This window comes from Apaloderma vittatum, unplaced genomic scaffold, assembly GCF_000703405.1.
Source record: "Apaloderma vittatum isolate BGI_N311 unplaced genomic scaffold, ASM70340v1 scaffold9634, whole genome shotgun sequence".
Classification (NCBI taxonomy): domain Eukaryota; kingdom Metazoa; phylum Chordata; class Aves; order Trogoniformes; family Trogonidae; genus Apaloderma; species Apaloderma vittatum.
This window is the reverse complement of record NW_009710986.1, coordinates 4,307-21,094: the sequence shown is the minus strand read 5'-3', so window position 1 is coordinate 21,094 and position 16,788 is coordinate 4,307. Positions and strand designations below refer to the sequence as shown.

Sequence of the window (16,788 nt, the reverse complement as noted above, 5' to 3'; positions counted from 1 at the left end):
GGTCGGGTTACAGTCAAGCTATTTGCTTTTTCATAATATTAGTGATATCTGTAGCACACTATAAATAAGGTTTCTATCAGTGTAAGATTGAGATGTGTCTTAAAAGACCATATGTCGTGTATTGAGAAATTACAATTTAAAGAAAACAGTGATAATTAGTAGGAAATAGTTTCAGTTTTTATATCTGAAAAAAACAATATTTATCGAATGTGCAAAGAGATTTGTGCAGATTCTAGAGTTTTCTAACAATAATAGAGATTTGATTTTATTATTGTTTCAAAGAAGCAGTAATCACAATAGCCTGGAGGATTCTTCAGTGGTGTGGTAACCTTTTCAGAAAAGGTGGTAATCCTTCTGACAAGAGATATATAGCACTTAGTTAAATGGCAGCTGGAGAGTGCACATCACAGCTGTTGACACACATTTAAAGTTCTCTTAACTTTTAATGTTCTAAGAAAGTCCTGGAAAGGCAGGACTAGTCACTTTCTGTGGTGTATCTACCTGGAGGCACGTGAGAAAAGGCTTTTATTAAGGTATCTTTAAAGTAGTTAATGGTGAGAAATGTATTAGACAAAGGCTTATGAAGGTGATTGAGAATCAGCTTGTGATCTAAAAATAACAGCAGATTTTTTAATAGTGGTGACTGGCCATAAGTTTTCATGAGTATTGTACCTCCTACCATGATTTAATAACACTGGGTTAAAATGTGTAGCATACATTGTACAGCTGTGTTTGTAGCAGGTAATTATAAAATGAAAACCAGTGACTAATGGTCAGGGGTTACCAATTGTGTTGCGATGACCAGTAAAGAGAATGACAGGCTTAAATCCTAAGTGGTATGGTGACTACTGGGCAGGATGAGCCCTCTCCTGCCAGCAAGGTTTCTTAGCCAATCGGGTGTACAGGTATGGTTAATTTATTCCTGATAGATAAGGTTACAATTTATGGCATTTCATCCTGGTAGTAAAGTTAGATCCCTTCAACAGGGTTGAGTTTAATTAGAAAGGGAGTTTCATACTGCCAGTCATCATAATACGGGAATTAAATTAGGTACTTTTATCTATCAGGCTGCTTTCTCTGAAGAAAAAGACTGCATTTTCAGGAAAGTACTAATTCTTGCGGGTGGCATGGTAGATGCCACACAGAATGTAGAATAGAATGTCTTAGGTTGGAAGGGATCTTAGAGGTCCTCTAATCCAACCTGCCTGCCATGGGCAGGGATGCCTCTCAACTAGACCAGTTGCTCAAGGCCTTATCTAACCTAACCTGGCCTTGAACATCTCCAGGGAGGGGACATCCACAGCCTCTCTGGGCAATCTATTCCAGAGTCTTGTTACCCTCGCACCGAAGAATTTCTTCCTAACATCCAGGGCACCTGTGTAAAGCTTTTTCTTTCATGAAAGCTTGGAACAGTTTGAGGACCCAGGTGATCTTTATATTATTGTCAGCCGTAAATAGCATTCCTATATTCATGTATTAGCAACCAAATAGAGGAAAGGCAATGACTGCATGTGGTAAATGTAACAAACAAGGTTAGAAAATGTTTGTGTAAGAGATATAAAAATACAATGCTCTCATTAACATAGTTTATGCTAGAAAAGAGTGGATTTTTTTAGTAAATTTTGCGCCAGTTCCTCAGATGATGTGTCTTCCTGATAGGAGTACATTTGCCTCAGCAAAAAGTCTAAAACAAGTGGTTTTATTCATACAGAAACTCCATCTTTTTATCCACTCAGCCTCTCTCTCCATGACTTTTATAACAGCTGTGTTTCCAGAAGACATTTGTCCACTATTCTTTGCATCTATATGAGGATATTGTGACATGGATTCACATATATATACATACACGTATGTTATGTGTGTATATGATCTCCTACTTATAGTTTAAACAATCCCCACTACTCTTGTTATATGACAATAGATATGTGTATGCAGATGTTTAATCCTGAAGAATCTATACACTCATTCTGCTTCAAGGCACATGTGACATTTGTCAGACTAGATTCTCTATGATTTTGTGTGTTATACAGTTGGAGGTACTCGTGATGGAGTTGATTCTATAAACCATGCAACTATACTCACTAGAGTGTTTTGATATCTTGAAGGAACAAATCTTTGCAAAAATCTGTGGCCGTGAATGCAATTTGATCCATAGGTACTATAGACCATGTGGCTTTTAACAGTAGAGCATGTGTACATTTCATGGGCACATGTTTGGCTCAATGGTGCCATTTATTCCAACTGAATTTGCACAGAGAAAAAAGATTTTGCCTATATGAGAGACAGAATTGGAGTGGAGAAATTAGGCACATTTTTATTTTAGATATGGCAGAAATTTTCAGTGATCTAAGTAATTTGCTATTGGTACAACTTAATTGGGGATGTGGCATATTATTCAGCAGCTGAAGTATTTAAATAAAAAAATTTTTATATTTCCTAAAGTAAATTTCCACTTCCAATCTCTATTGTCTTAATAAAAACTTCTATATCTTTGCAGTGTCTGTGTTCTGGTAGTTCTGTCATCCTAAATGTCTGTTCTTGTTGGCCATTCTGGTTTTAGACTTACAAAACTCTGTTCATGTCACATTAGAATGATTCAACTTGAGTTCCCAGTAGCAGAATCCATAGAGTTTTTGTTAAATTTACAGAGGTTATGATTTGTGCTGGTACTAAAATGACATTTTAATAAGACAGATAGGACATCTTAGCTTCACCATAAGCAAATAGGCATTAAAATGATGCTTATTCTACTTGTCATGCTTCACAGGAAGAGTTGCATTTTTGCAAGATTGAATTAATTTCCTCATTTGCAGATGCCATTGTAAAGCTGAAGGACTTTAATATTTACAAGCCAAGACTGGGTCTAAATCTTTTAAGTACAGTTTAATGGCCCTGTATGGGACCTAAGACAGAATTTGCCAATTTGCCACTCAGACCCCTGCACACACACTGCTCAGACAGTTGTGGTTTTCCCTTGCTGAGCAGAGACCATATTTCCTTTCTGACTGTGAGAAGAACATTTTCTCTCCTATTAGCTAGGCAGAGCCCTTTCTACTTTCTTCCCTTCATCCTCTTCACTGAGTTGAAGTTTGGGAGTTTTTTTAATTCTTTCTACAACACTGTGTTTCTGCTCTACCTTTTCCCATCCTTCCTGACATGAGGCAGGATCTCCTGCAAGAGCCTGCAAGGCTGCCCGCCAGGATCAGTGTCCATTTGTGAGGGTAGAGAACATTTTGAAAGGCATCTTTATAATTAAGATAGAACTTAATGTAAGAGGAGAAGGCTGATAACAGAAAAATAGGTTCACATACATATTTCCATTACTTAAAGCTTGAGCTGATGTATCTTATCTGAGAGAAGGTCCACCTCTCAGTCTCTTTTATCCACATCTGGCATCTTCTCCAGTTTCCATCAGGTAACTCCTTCAAATCCATCTGGGGTGAAAAACTAAGTGAAAATCTGGGCATGTCTGGAAGTAGCATTTTAAATGCTCGTTACCCTGTTAGGACTGATAAAAGGAGAATATGAAGCTCCAGTTCATTTGGGGTTTTTTGTTTTTGTTTTTTTTCTCCCTCGCTATGAATCACTACTCCCTATTTAATTGTTCCCTTCTAATCAAGTAGCAAGCGATGTTGTTTTGAACAAACAGAACATGTACCGTTCATAATATATTCCAAATGCATCCTCTATTAAAATACTGCATATAGTACAATCACGTAATTCAGTCAGTCATCTGTCAGCGTCAGGAAAGAATATTGTTGATAATTCTTTTTTTTACCTTCCTATGAAGCCTCAGAAGTTGTCTATGGCTAGATATCACCTAATGTAGTACAGAAATTCTGGTATCTTGCTCATGCGTTTTGTCAAATGCTTGGACTAATACTATTGCCATCCCAATAGGGATGGGAAAGATTTTTTTTGTCAAGCTAGGCAGGCAGGATTTTGAAGCTTTTTCCCTTCTTATACAACACAAAAGATGTTTTCTGACTTCATCTGATTTAGGCAAGTCCTGCCACTGCATCTTCGTCTGTCCTGTTTTCTGCATTTGGTATACATTATAGTTTTGGGGAAACTGTGAAACATATGTTTTTAAGCAATAGTGGTTGCTAAAATATCAAACTGAGTGATCCATCTACCCTTAATTTCTGTGGTGACCGTGAAGTAGAAGTATATAGTCAAGTTATATTGCTGTAAAATTATTACGAAAGTATAAAATTTTGGTACTTGTAAAGCAGTTATGACTACAAAATAGCATAAGTATTTGCATTCTAATTATAATGCTGTATTAACATTTCTCCTTTAAAGCTGTTTTTGATTTAAACATGCATGACGTGCATTCTTTAATTTAATATAGAAATGTGCAAGCACACTCACAAAGAAAAGCAATCAACAAATTATTTTTTTCCATCAGCTGATCATTCTATCATTTAATTAACATGAAATGTGTATTTGTGCTTCAAGAAATATTGACAGAATTCTCTTTCTTTTTCTTGTCATGATTATTTAGGAAAAGAAGCCCATCAATATCAAGAGAACAGAACAGAAGATACGACCAAAGGGACGAGAGAGACGAATATTCACAGTATGCTACATCAGACAGTGCGATGCCCAGGTCACCATCAGATTATTCAGATAGGCGGTCGCAGCGTGGGCCTCAGTTATATGAAGAACCTGAACTGGGTGATTATAGAGATTCCAGCAGAAGGAGTCGCAGGCGTTCCAAGGAGTATCCGGTAGAAGAGGAAGATGCACAAAACAGGGAAGAATATGAAAGGCAGCGGAGGGAAGAGGAATACCAGGCACGATACCGAAGTGATCCTAATTTGGCTCGTTATCCAGTCAAGCCACAACCGTATGAGGAACAAATGCGTATCCACGCCGAAGTGTCCCGAGCACGTCATGAGCGGAGACATAGTGATGTCTCGTTGGCAAATACTGAATTGGAGGATTCTCGAATGTCTATGCTGAGGATGGAACGGCCGTCAAGACAAAGGTCGGTGTCTGAGCGCAGGGCTGCCATGGAAAATCAGCGTTCATACTCTATGGAAAGAACTCGAGAGGCTCAGGGACCAAGTCCCAATCGTCAGAGGACCACGAATCATAGCCCTCCTACACCTAGGAGGAGCCCAATTCCTCTAGAAAGACCAGACATCAGGCGATCTGATTCATTAAGGAAACAACACCATTTGGATCCCAATTCTGCTGTACGGAAAACAAAGCGTGAAAAGATGGAGACCATGTTACGGAATGATTCACTCAGCTCAGACCAGTCTGAATCTGTCAGACCTCCACCGCCAAAGCCCCATAAAACAAAAAAGGGAGGTAAAATGCGCCAGGTTTCATTAAGTAGCTCAGAAGAAGAGTTGGCGTCCACTCCAGAGTATACGAGTTGTGATGACGTAGAAATTGAAAGTGAGAGCGTTAGTGAAAAAGGTAAGATTTCTAATTTGTTGACTGTTTCATTATCTAGATGTGCTGTAGTTTCTGTTTCACTGTATGTTTATTTTACCTGTTAGAACTGATTGCAGCCACATGTCTACAGCCCGTCACAGGTGACTCAAGTTTATTGTGATGGGAGTTGGTTTTTTATGATTTTGTGGTTCATTTTCTTACACCTGAATGTAAAGATTTACATGGAAAATAACATTGTGGCTACTAGAAGTATTTGGATATGCTAAAGGAAAAAATATGCGTATTGAAAAACCTGTTAAATCTGCACTGTATCTAAAGCTAGGCTGTCATATAAGGCCATGGTTTCATGTCCATTAATACCAGATTTGTGTACTCCTGGATTGCCATGAGTGCATATTTGATCTGGATCAAGTGTGGGCGCATGACCGCATTTCTGTTGAATTAACTAGAGCACATGATACAGAGCTTATGCTGGTTTCACGCTGGTTGCTGCAGGTTAAAGAGCATCTGATCCGCTGAAAAAAAATGTGCATGAAGTTAACCCATTTGAGTTTTTAAACAAATTTAAAGTGACTAATGTGGTTTATATCACCACTGCAGGTTTCTTTTTGCTGTGGGGCTGTGGTGCTTTTCGGTTTCACTGCTTTTTAGGATTCATAATGTTGGAGTTAATCCATTGTCAGAAAGAAAAGCTAAGATTAATTGAAATTATTCACAACCTATCCAGAGGTAATGGATGACTTAAATATGAAAGCACTGGGGACCGTTAGTTTAAAATGAAGCAAATTCATAATATTAGTTTACTTACCTTAATGTATATTATTGGTCTAAGGTACAGTAATTATTACCTGTTTTCTGGTATTATTCTTATGTTAGTGCCACCTTACTAATTCTCATGAATGGTCATCTGTTGTTGACGATTGGGAATAGAAAATTAGCTACCATTTTTTATTGATATTGCTATCAAATTGATTCTGAAGCAAGTAATTAGAGTTAGTGAAATAAGTGAATGTTATTTGTCAATATGTCAATAGCAGCAAATATGGTCTGATAAATAAGGAGCAAGGTAGTATAGAATGGAAGGAAATTGTGTTCCTTCGGGGTCGTTATTGGGATCAGCACTGTTTAACATCTTTGTTGGTGACATGTACAGTGGGATTGAGTACATCCTCAGCAAGTTTGCCAATGATACCAAGCTGTGTAGTGTGGTCGACAAGCTGGAGGGAACAGATGTCATCCAGAGGGACCTTTACAGGCTGGAGAGGTGGGCCCATGCAAACCCCTTGAAGTTCAACAAGGCCAAGTACAAGGTCCTATACTTGGTTTGGGGCTTAGGGGTTTTGATGAAACTGTGATGAAACCTTGACCCCCTTAGTCTTCCTGATGAGTGGAAAATCTCTCAACTTCAAGGTGTTCACGATTATGTTCTTAGTGGCAACCCTGAGGAAAATAGACCAAATGAATATATGGGAAGTAGTTATAAAGTGCATAGGTAATGAAATTCAGCACAGGAAATGCAGCATACAGAATACTATACAAACAATATACAAATTATATGCATTTATAACATACTATGCAATCTTAGATTCTCTGTCATAATAATATACCATAAATTATACCTTTCCTTTAAATTATTTTGTATTTTAACTGTCAAAGAAAACATTATTATTGATGACAGTAGATAATGTCATGTCTGTGCTGATTTCTGTGATTTTGAATGAAACTAAATTGAGCATGTATTTTAGAAACAAATGAAAAAAGCTTGAAAAATCTTGTGGGACAAAATGTTTTTTTAACCTTGCTGAATTACTGTAGGCAGTTTTTGTGACATATAGAGAGTAGCTGTGTCAGCATGGCCTGTGGCTGGAACTAGTGTGGAGCATAGCCTTAGGGTTTTTTTTAGAGGAAGAGAACAACTGCTTGAACTGGGGAAAAGGTCTGACTGCTTCTGACTGTGCCTGATTCTAGCCTGAGTGCGGTGGTTCTGTTTTTACCCTGTTTCTGCCTGTGCTTGGAGGCAGGGACCATGCATGGAGCAGGCAGCCATCCCAGCACTAAGATCTATACCCAGAACCAGCTGATGTCAGCCTCAGCAGCCATGGTCATGTATTGGACTATATAATTATCCCCACTCTTTAACTCTTGGAGCAGAAGCTCAAGAAAAGAATTTGAGTGGATTGCGGAAGATTTGGGTTCTGCTAAGCATGGGGAAGGAGAGAAGAGATTTACTAGGATGAAGAGGAAGAACATGTTTCACCACGTAGACTCACAGAGTCCTCCCTCATTCTTTTTATTTTCATGAATCGTCTTACCACATAAACCAGCCTGCATTCATAGACCCTATAAGTCCAAAAGGAATCCAGCACATAAACCTCCATCTGTCTTCCTGGTATTGCAATACATTATTTCCGTAACTGATTAAATACAATTAAATATTTTAAACACCTCCTATAAAAATGAGTTTCTCCTCTTCCCAAATTATTCACTTTCTGATCTTCAAAAACCCCCCAGGCCTGAGGATCTCAGCTGTTCTTTTAAGCCACACACAAACTCTGTTTGGCCAAAGATGTAATGCTAAATATAAAACATTTGGGCTTGGAGTGATGAAGGGTGGCAGTGTTAGAGTGAGAATTTGGATGAAGTAATAATGAGTTCTCCAAAAGAGGAGAATAATTCCACTCTCTGTGGAGTACCCATATCTTTTCACAGATTCTGCAAATAAATATGAACAAATGTTCAGCTGTGAGGAGCAGTCTGGGCCTGAGCTGCAGGAGCAGCTGTTCGCTGAATTGCATCTGAGATTTTACAAAGCCCTTTCATCGGTTTTAAGAAACTAGTCCAAAAATTGTGAATTATCAAAAAAGGTAGGAAAGATTCAGTCATATGCTCTTAAAAAGACTGCAAGTTTACCTTTTTAAGCTTATCTCCAAAATGAAAAGGTTTGATATGTATATATGGTTGGAACATACATATGCATACAAAATGAAGATAGCCATGAAATTTTACAAGTCCAACAGAGACATGGACCAGCTGCTGAATTAAGAGCTCTGGGAAAAGCATCCATTATTACTTTACTGTGACTTTAATTATTTAGGTCTGATCTCATTTCAGTAGCTCTCTAATGTAATTATTTCCTTGATTTTTAAAAATATAATCTGATTGTTTTCAGGGAAAAATAAGGCAAAATTATTTCCCTGCATGTTTCTGGTAACGGCCAGAGAAACTGTTGCCTTGGAATGCTCCTGTCTCCTCTCCATGGGGGACAAGGGAAACTGTGAGCAGAGAAAGCTGATGAAAACCCAGACAACACTCAGGCACCCAGTAGACATCTACGTGAAACACAGGCACGGTGAAGAGGCATTGTAAACAGAGATTCAGCTGCAGAAAAGAGAGATGGATTCTGCATACTTTTTGTGATGTGACTATATTTGGACCAGTAAATTTGGGTCACAAACTAGGCTGAGGACTGGCATATTGGAATGGGAATCAGGAGACTTCAGGAAGATGAGCAGGCAAGGGGAGGAAGTTTAGGAACTGAAAAGCAAAATGTCACTGAGTGGCTGGGAACCAGGTGATTGAGATGGAAGCTGAGGCTGAAGAATAGAGGAGACCAAAGCTGGTAGATCAACCTGTGACATGTATTTTGGGAAGAACAAATGTAGTCAAGGAAACAGCCCTGGTAAAGATAACTGGGAAGGTGAGAACTGGAGCTTCCTGAGAGCTTCTGCTGAGAAGCAGAAGCAGCAATTTGGGAAAGATGATTGGGAAAAAGGTGTTCAGAGAGAAGGACAGGAAGGCTGAACTGAGCTTCGGAGCTTTGGTCTGAGACTTCACTGAGCAAAAAGTGTCGGCCTGGCAGCGTTGACCTGGAGCGCTCAGAGGGGGCTTGGCAAGGTGAGAAGTGCAGGACTGTGATGAGGAGCCAAAGGGTCCTCCAAAAGGTCCTGACCAAAAGGTCAGGAAAAAGTGCATGACAACTTCATAAAATGGACATAGCTGAGATTATAACCATGTTTACTTGAAACTTAGGTTGTTCCAGAATTAGTCACATTTTGCAGATTGAATTTTCTGCAGGCCTTCATACGTGTTAAAACTGTTCTAATGACATAACTGAATATGAATTTAGATGGCATCTACCTCTTTCTCTGTGTAGGATGGATAATTCTTATTGTGCTACTCAAAATTTCTGAAGCTCACAAGATTTTTTTCCAACTTGTCTAAGGAATTTTTCTCTACTCTTGCTGTGAATACCAGGCCTCTGAAGCTGCAAAGATGATGTCTTCATTTGCAACACTTATTGCCAGCCCTAGACATCAGCGTAGCAGACAGTCCAAGGCTGTTTCTCCGTGGCAGGATTTCCTGTGCTAGGAAGGAAAAAATCCCAATATGTTTTGTACCAAAATATTAGGTATATTTCTATTTTCCCTAATACAGAAAGAACAAAATTGCTTAAAATGTTGGAGAAAAGATATTCTTGGCATGCCAGTTCTTTTATGAAACTGGAGATTTTAAATGCAAGTAAAATAGGTCCTCAATCAGTAAACTTAAAGTTCATAATAACATTTCTAATGTTTTAGATTGTTTAATTTACCAGTTTCTCAAAAACATCTCAGTTTACTTGGTTCAGTTTCAAGTCTCTGAGAAACATGCTTTATAAACTAAGAACAGTTTTAGTGTTAATTGCAGTAAAGTGAACATTGAACTGTGTCACTTACAAAGCTCCAAATGAAGCTGGTTTTTGTGATGTGCAAGTTAGGCCAAGCTGTCTCCATTGCTTGTCCAATCCAAGTGTCTTCTGTTGTGAGAGAATACGAAAGTATTTTTTATTTGCATTTTCAGTTAGATGTTTGTGAGTGCAAATGTAAGGAATAGGCCTTAGGGCAGGTTTGAAAGAGCCCCCATAATTTGTCAGCCAACATGAAACAGATGTGAAGCAGAGGGCTGCAGGCTTATTCTGCGTGTCTACAGGCTTTCAATGTAGAGTTAAAAAATCAAACAGTACCACTGCCCATATATTCCTTGTGGTAATACCGTCACACCTGCAGTCCATCAAAGTGCCAGCCTAAAGAGACTTGCCACAGCCACGCTCAAGGAAGCCAATGATCCCTGGGGCTGTTGTACCCTGCTCAGAACATAAGCAATGGAGAGGTTACCTGTGCTGGCGCTGGGGTTCCTTCTGCTCCTTCCCTAAACATTTGGGGGTCCTAGCTGTCCTACAATTCTTTACAAATCTTTCAAACTCCAAGGTTCCGGCAAAAGACAGTGTCTACATGGAAAAAGATAATTCATTCAAGGAAATGTAGGCATGTGACAGCTCTAAATATTACTCTAATTTGCTCTAAATATAAAGTAGGACATAGTAGATTTTCCAGTGGTGGTAAACAGTTCAGGCATACACACAAGCCATGCTCCCAGCCACCTTACTGAGCACCCCGCGAGAGCTATCTGTTTGCACAGACGGCGGCTGACATCTGATGTGGGTGGAATCTGTGATGGGAAAGGCAAATGTGTCTATATTTTGTCAGAGGTGCAGTTCTTAATTTTGGTGTTTGTCTTCACTGTTCTTTTATTAAAACAAGAGAGCTAAATGGATGCCCGTTTTTATTATCAAACTCATGTGCATAGAATCATGGAATCATTTAGGTTGGAAAAGACCCTTAAGATCATTGATTTCAGCCACTAACCTAGCACTGCCGAGTCCCACTAAATCATGTCCCAAAGTGCCACATCTACATGTCTTTTAAAGACATCCAGGGCTGGTGACTCAACCGCTTCCCTGGACACCCTGTTCTGATGCTTGACAACCCTTTTGGTGAATAAATTTTTCCTAATATCCAATTTAAACCTCCCATGGCACAAATTGAGGCCATTCCCTCTTGTCCTATCTCTTATTACTTGGGAGAAGAAATCAACCCCTATCATGCTACAATCTCCTTCTCAGGTAGTTGTAGAGGTCTCTCCTGAACCTCCTTTTCTTCAGACTAAACAGCTCCAGATCCCTCAGCTGCACCTCATAAGACTTGTTTTCAAGGCCCCTTCACTAGCTTCATTGCCCTTCTTTGAACGTGCTCCAGCACCTCAGTATCATTCTTGTAGTGAGATGAGAGTCTGAACATAGTATTCGAGATGCAGTCTCACCAGTGCTGAGTACAGGAGTACAATAACTTCCCTGGTGCTGCTGGCCACACTACTTCTGATGACCAGGATGCTATTGGCCTTCTTGGCTGTCTGGGCACACTGCTGGCCCAGCCTGCCGTTGACCAACATCCTCCACATACCATATGGATAGATAGGCTTCAGTGAGCTTATTTATATACTTCAGTGTCTCTTTGTTGTTGATTGAAATGCACTTTTTCATTATAGACATGTTTCTCGTGTTTGGAACAGCTTGCAGGACCTACTTGTTTATTGCAATATTGAAAATAGTCTGGTAGCGATGCAGTTTAGTTTTTGACAGAGACTGAAGTCTATTTGGAAGCAATACACTCATCACAAGTTAAAAATGTGTGGGAAATCACGGTGTGAGGAACAGAACGCACACTTTGTGAGTGCTACTGCAACAATAGTGCATGTCTTACATGAGCAGTGATGCCAATCTAGTGGGATACCGTCACAGTGCTCTCACTTTGAAAGTCTAAGATAAGGGACCTGATTTCAATCCTACTTGTGCCAGTTTCATACATCTTCAACAACTTTGGCTTTAAAGTTACACTGAGCTAAATTAGATCAGAATGAGATCATTGTTTCTAACATTTGCTTCATTCAGGTTAGAGAGTTCCTGAAAGTCTAAGTTCTGGAACAAATTATACTAGAAGGCAAAATTTCAGGACTGAGCTGCAGCCCTTGAACACAAAAGGCTTTGAAATTCCACACAGTTTGAGTATGGAGATACCTTAGAATTCACAGTACAAAGTTTTGACGGATCATAAGGAGAGTAATTGATTATTTACAATACTGGAATTATTAGAAGCTACATTTGAGGGAGTCACAAAATTTCTTTATATTTTTTCACTTAATATTGCAATGGAAGAGATTTTATTTTGTATCTATGAAGAAATATTTTTTGCTATAGTGTCCTCTACATCTTATGTAAAGGAAATGTTGTTTTAATGTATAAAGACTTTGACAGGAAATTCAGAATTCTGTTTTTCTGTTTCTTTTTTTTTCAGCTTTCTCCTGTGAACTGCCTCTATTTTAATGGAAAGATAGGAAATATTGAGAGATAAGAAATATGACAGTTCTCCTTATATGTTTAAGAAATAAGAAAAAAAATCACCAGTTTTAAAGTACTTCTTAGAACACTAAATGAGAATTAGCTTACTACTTTAAATTATTAGTATTGGCTATGATAGAGTTTTCCTTTAAAAATATTTTCCATAGGTGCATAGATGATAGCAGAAGTAAAATGTTTAAAGTTGCAGAGATTTCTATAGTAAAGAGTGCTTTTTAGTGTTTTTGCCACACCTTCTGCTATTTAGACACTTTTATGTTCCTTAGAAGATAAAGGGAAGGGATGCAATCTTCTGGAGCATTTAAAGGAATCTCCTGAATAATATTTTAAATTTGCAATCACTTAAACTTGGCATAAGCCAATAACATCCCTCACAGAAAGAGCCCTGCCTTTTCCCTATCCTTGGCTGCATATTCACATCCTTGTATTATTCCTTTGGCTCTGCTGGCAAAAGAGTTCAGGCAGGTACACACAGCACCAAGCCAGGAGACTTCTGTGGGGTAACACTAATTAGGCAAAAAAGATGGTAAATATTAACATTTGAAGCTTCTTGATAAATTGATATTGAATGTCTTCTTAGATACTATAATGCATACTGAAGAAAGGTGATCTGTAACTGATTATACCTTATCAGAATCGAAGGATAGATAGGGATTTGCTGAAGTAAGGGAAGAAGGAATATCTTCCTGTAATAACCAGAGAAGACAGAATACTTTCTCATGAGTAAATGACCATGAGTAATTTTATAGCACTTTGATTCCTTCAAAAAAGTCTAATATGCAATTTTATTCATTAAAACCTGCACTGAAATAAAACATGAACCTTCTATATAAAAATGTACACAATCCATTAAGACTGTAATTCTTTAATCACGTTTCCTTTACTCTGGGACTTTGCTGGAACTACAGCTGTAGCAGAAGAATTGTGTGGGCACCAGATTACTTCTCTTCTGATATGATGCAGTGGCAGAACTCTGAGTTATTATTAAATTAAATTATTTATGGTTCCAGATGATATTATATAATATCATATATAATAATATAATATAAATTGATTTTTAATAGGACAACCTGACTTTTACTAGTTTAACTTAGGGAAAATTTTTATCACCGGAACTTATCTTTAGTTGTAACTATATTTTTAACACTAACTACAAGATATATTTTGCCCTAGGAATTGTCAAAAATTTCTATTCTGAAGGTAAAAATGTTTGTTTTTTCTTTTTCAAATGAAACTGTAAGCCATTGAATTGAATGACCAATCTTAAAAATATGAAAAGCATTACTGCTTTCTCTGAGCACTGTTTTATCTTTTTCAAATTTAAATAGAAAACAAACAAAACTTGTGTTAATAATAATTTCCCAATAGCTTTTCACGTCTTGGCAGCTGGAATATTTGCTGAATAAACTCAATAAATATTCATTAACCTTTTACTGTAAATAGCAATGACAGAAATGACTGTTCAAGCATGCCTGGAAAGGGGTTCATCCTAAGAAATGCAAGGCTGCCTGTGGAGGTAGTTCTTATCTTAACCAACCTGGTCCAGTTGTTTCCAATCAAAATTTCAGTTTAACTAACTTAGAAATTAGAGAGTTGTGATCCAAGTCCTGCATTATAAATCAGATTCTGCAGATTTGGCAGAGATAAGCCAAAATTAAGACCTGCTGGATTCTGTGTAAAATGTTACCGTTCTTTACAATGCCATGACAGAATATGATTTTTTTCTCTGAACATTTCTGAATATGTAGCTAAATACTGTTCATAATCTTTTTCACAGAGGAATCTCAGCAAGGAGAAAAAATGACAGCAAAAAAATATGACATGTAAAGCCCCCAGAATACACAGAGCACATATTTTTCGGATTGTAATTTTCTTCATACTCTGAAACCATTATTCTTCTAGTAAAATAAAGCACTCAGACCTGAGTCTGAGTTAGATCTGTCACAGATCTAAGGACTGGATTAGACTCAGTGTCATATATCCTATGATATGTTTAAACTGTTTTTGCAGGTAATTTTGCTACTTCCCTGATTAACTACCAGAAACTAAAAAGACTATTGTCAAATAATTTAACCTTATTCAAATAATTTAACCTTATTCATTTTAAAAAATGTTATTTTATTGGGAATATTCTATCAATACTATGGTATTCTTCTTCTGCTGTTATTTTTATGTGTATTTCATTAAGGATAGAATAATCAGAAGGGAAGAAATAAGAGGAGGAATAAGCAGAATGAGCTATATATATGTTATTCACCTGAAAATTGGGTTCCTAGGGTGCCCTGTCCTTTACCCTTGTTGCCCCAAACTTCCCCAAATGTGCCATCCAAGACCTGGAGTTAGTTGCACAAGCTGCTTGACATTAAACTGAATATTGTCAAAGGTGAGACCTGCAGAGGAAAGCATATCCTTTCCATTTTCTTCCCAGTTCTTTTCCCATCCAAGCCTCATCCATTGCAATTCACAGTCTAGGCACCAGAAATAATACTTGGCATGAGTAAAGTGGTGCTAATTTCTGTGTCTTTTAACAGGGCTGGCTGTGGTTTCACCTACAGCTGTTCAGGGGCTGCTCTAGAGCATTGGAGCTGGTCCTGTGGTGAAGGCAACAGAGTGCAAGAGAGAGGTGGGCCAGGCTGTGTAGGGCAGGAGCTGTCCCAGATATAGTCCTACAGAAGTCTGTCCCTGCTTCTCAGTCAGAGCCCTGAGGAGGTGGACAAATTTTTCAAAAGGATGAAACACTGCCCTGCCCATGAAAACTGCCCTGCCAAATGGCCAGTGCCTTTGAAAATCACGCCACCTGCCTAGGAATCTGATCACTGATTTAAAAACCAAATTTCCCCCTTATTTTTGAAAATTCTAGCCAACTTTCTCCAACAACAATATGTTCTTGAAAATATTTTTAAAACCCTATCAGTATTTTGAAGTTTTTGGTGTCTCTCATTAATTTGAAAAAAAACCCCAATAAACATTAATTTGATTAATTTCAAATTAATATGTTTTTTTCTGTGTTGCTCTACTGCTTTGATATTAAAATCCTAATTTTAGGGGCAAAATAGAAAAAATGTGGTGTAACGATAATGATTTTTGTGATAATTGAGAAAATATTAAAATAAACTAGTTGAGAATTGGGTGATTGCAGTCTACTGAAGTGGTGCTCCGTGGTTCTGTTGGAAAATTGTGTTGAGAAATTTATTTTGCCTTGGGAAACTTTTCATATATCTCCTGAGAGTGAAGTTTTATGCTAACATATATGTTAAGAGTTTCATCTTTCCTACAAGAGCAAGATTTACCCCATCATTGTTTTTTCTTGGCTATAAATCATCACTTTTTTTAGTTAGAAAGTTCTCTATGTGATTCCAAAATGCGAAAGCATTTGAAAAATGCAATTTATAATTTACTTCTGAAAATACTTCCTGTAAAATATATCATATTCTGCCATTAATATATTTACATCTTAGAACATTCAGGTGTGTTGAGGACAAAGCAAGTCTGCAGTCTTTTAGTCCTAACTACTAGAAGATTATTGTTGGGCATTGTTACATGTTAAAAGAACCATTACAGGATAAAAGAGAGAGGGAAGAATGGAGAGAGATTGCATAGAGATTTGACTGAGTTGCTCTTGCTAAGATTGCCATTACTTACACAGAGGCCTGCTCCCACTTTGTAAAACCCATCACAACTTTTCCATTATTCAGTGGTGCTTTTTCCCTTTACTCAATTTTTGTTTTTTTCTCGCCCTTTTTTTTCCTTCTTGCTCCTTTTTTTTTTTTTTTTTAAATGCCATGCAGTTTACGCAATGATTTGATCATGCTGCAGCACTTTTGGTCTTTCAGACTTAAAGAGACTTTGTTAATATTTAACTTGCTAAATTGCTACATGTACTATGGGAAGTAACACATATCTGATTTCTCCATTTCACCTTCTTGATGAAGGAACTTGTAAAGGAAATTTTGAGTAACATGAGCATGGAGATGTACATTGTGAAAGAAGGGTGTGTGATAATGCAAGTTCTGATTTATGTCTAATCTGTTTCAATGGAAAAAAGAATTTAATAGCTTGTATTTATGCAGCAGTATTCTCTATATTCTCTATGTTAAGGTATTCCTTTGAGAAGTGTAAAGACAGATGAGCTGAATAAATATGTA

The 16,788-nt window shown here is 37.7% G+C and overlaps 1 protein-coding gene across 1 annotated transcript in view; it reads left to right on the top strand.

Moving 5' to 3' along the window:
- Positions 1-14,470, top strand: part of LOC104272478 (regulating synaptic membrane exocytosis protein 2-like) — a gene marked incomplete at its 5' end in the record, with an annotated part of 147,693 nt that extends 133,223 nt beyond the window's left edge. The window contains 2 exons of the mRNA XM_009867490.1: positions 4,508-5,433; positions 14,421-14,470. Of these exons, the coding sequence (XP_009865792.1) occupies positions 4,508-5,433; positions 14,421-14,470 (976 nt within the window). The remainder of the gene's footprint in view (positions 1-4,507; positions 5,434-14,420) is intronic.
- Between the last annotated feature and the right edge of the window lie 2,318 nt (positions 14,471-16,788).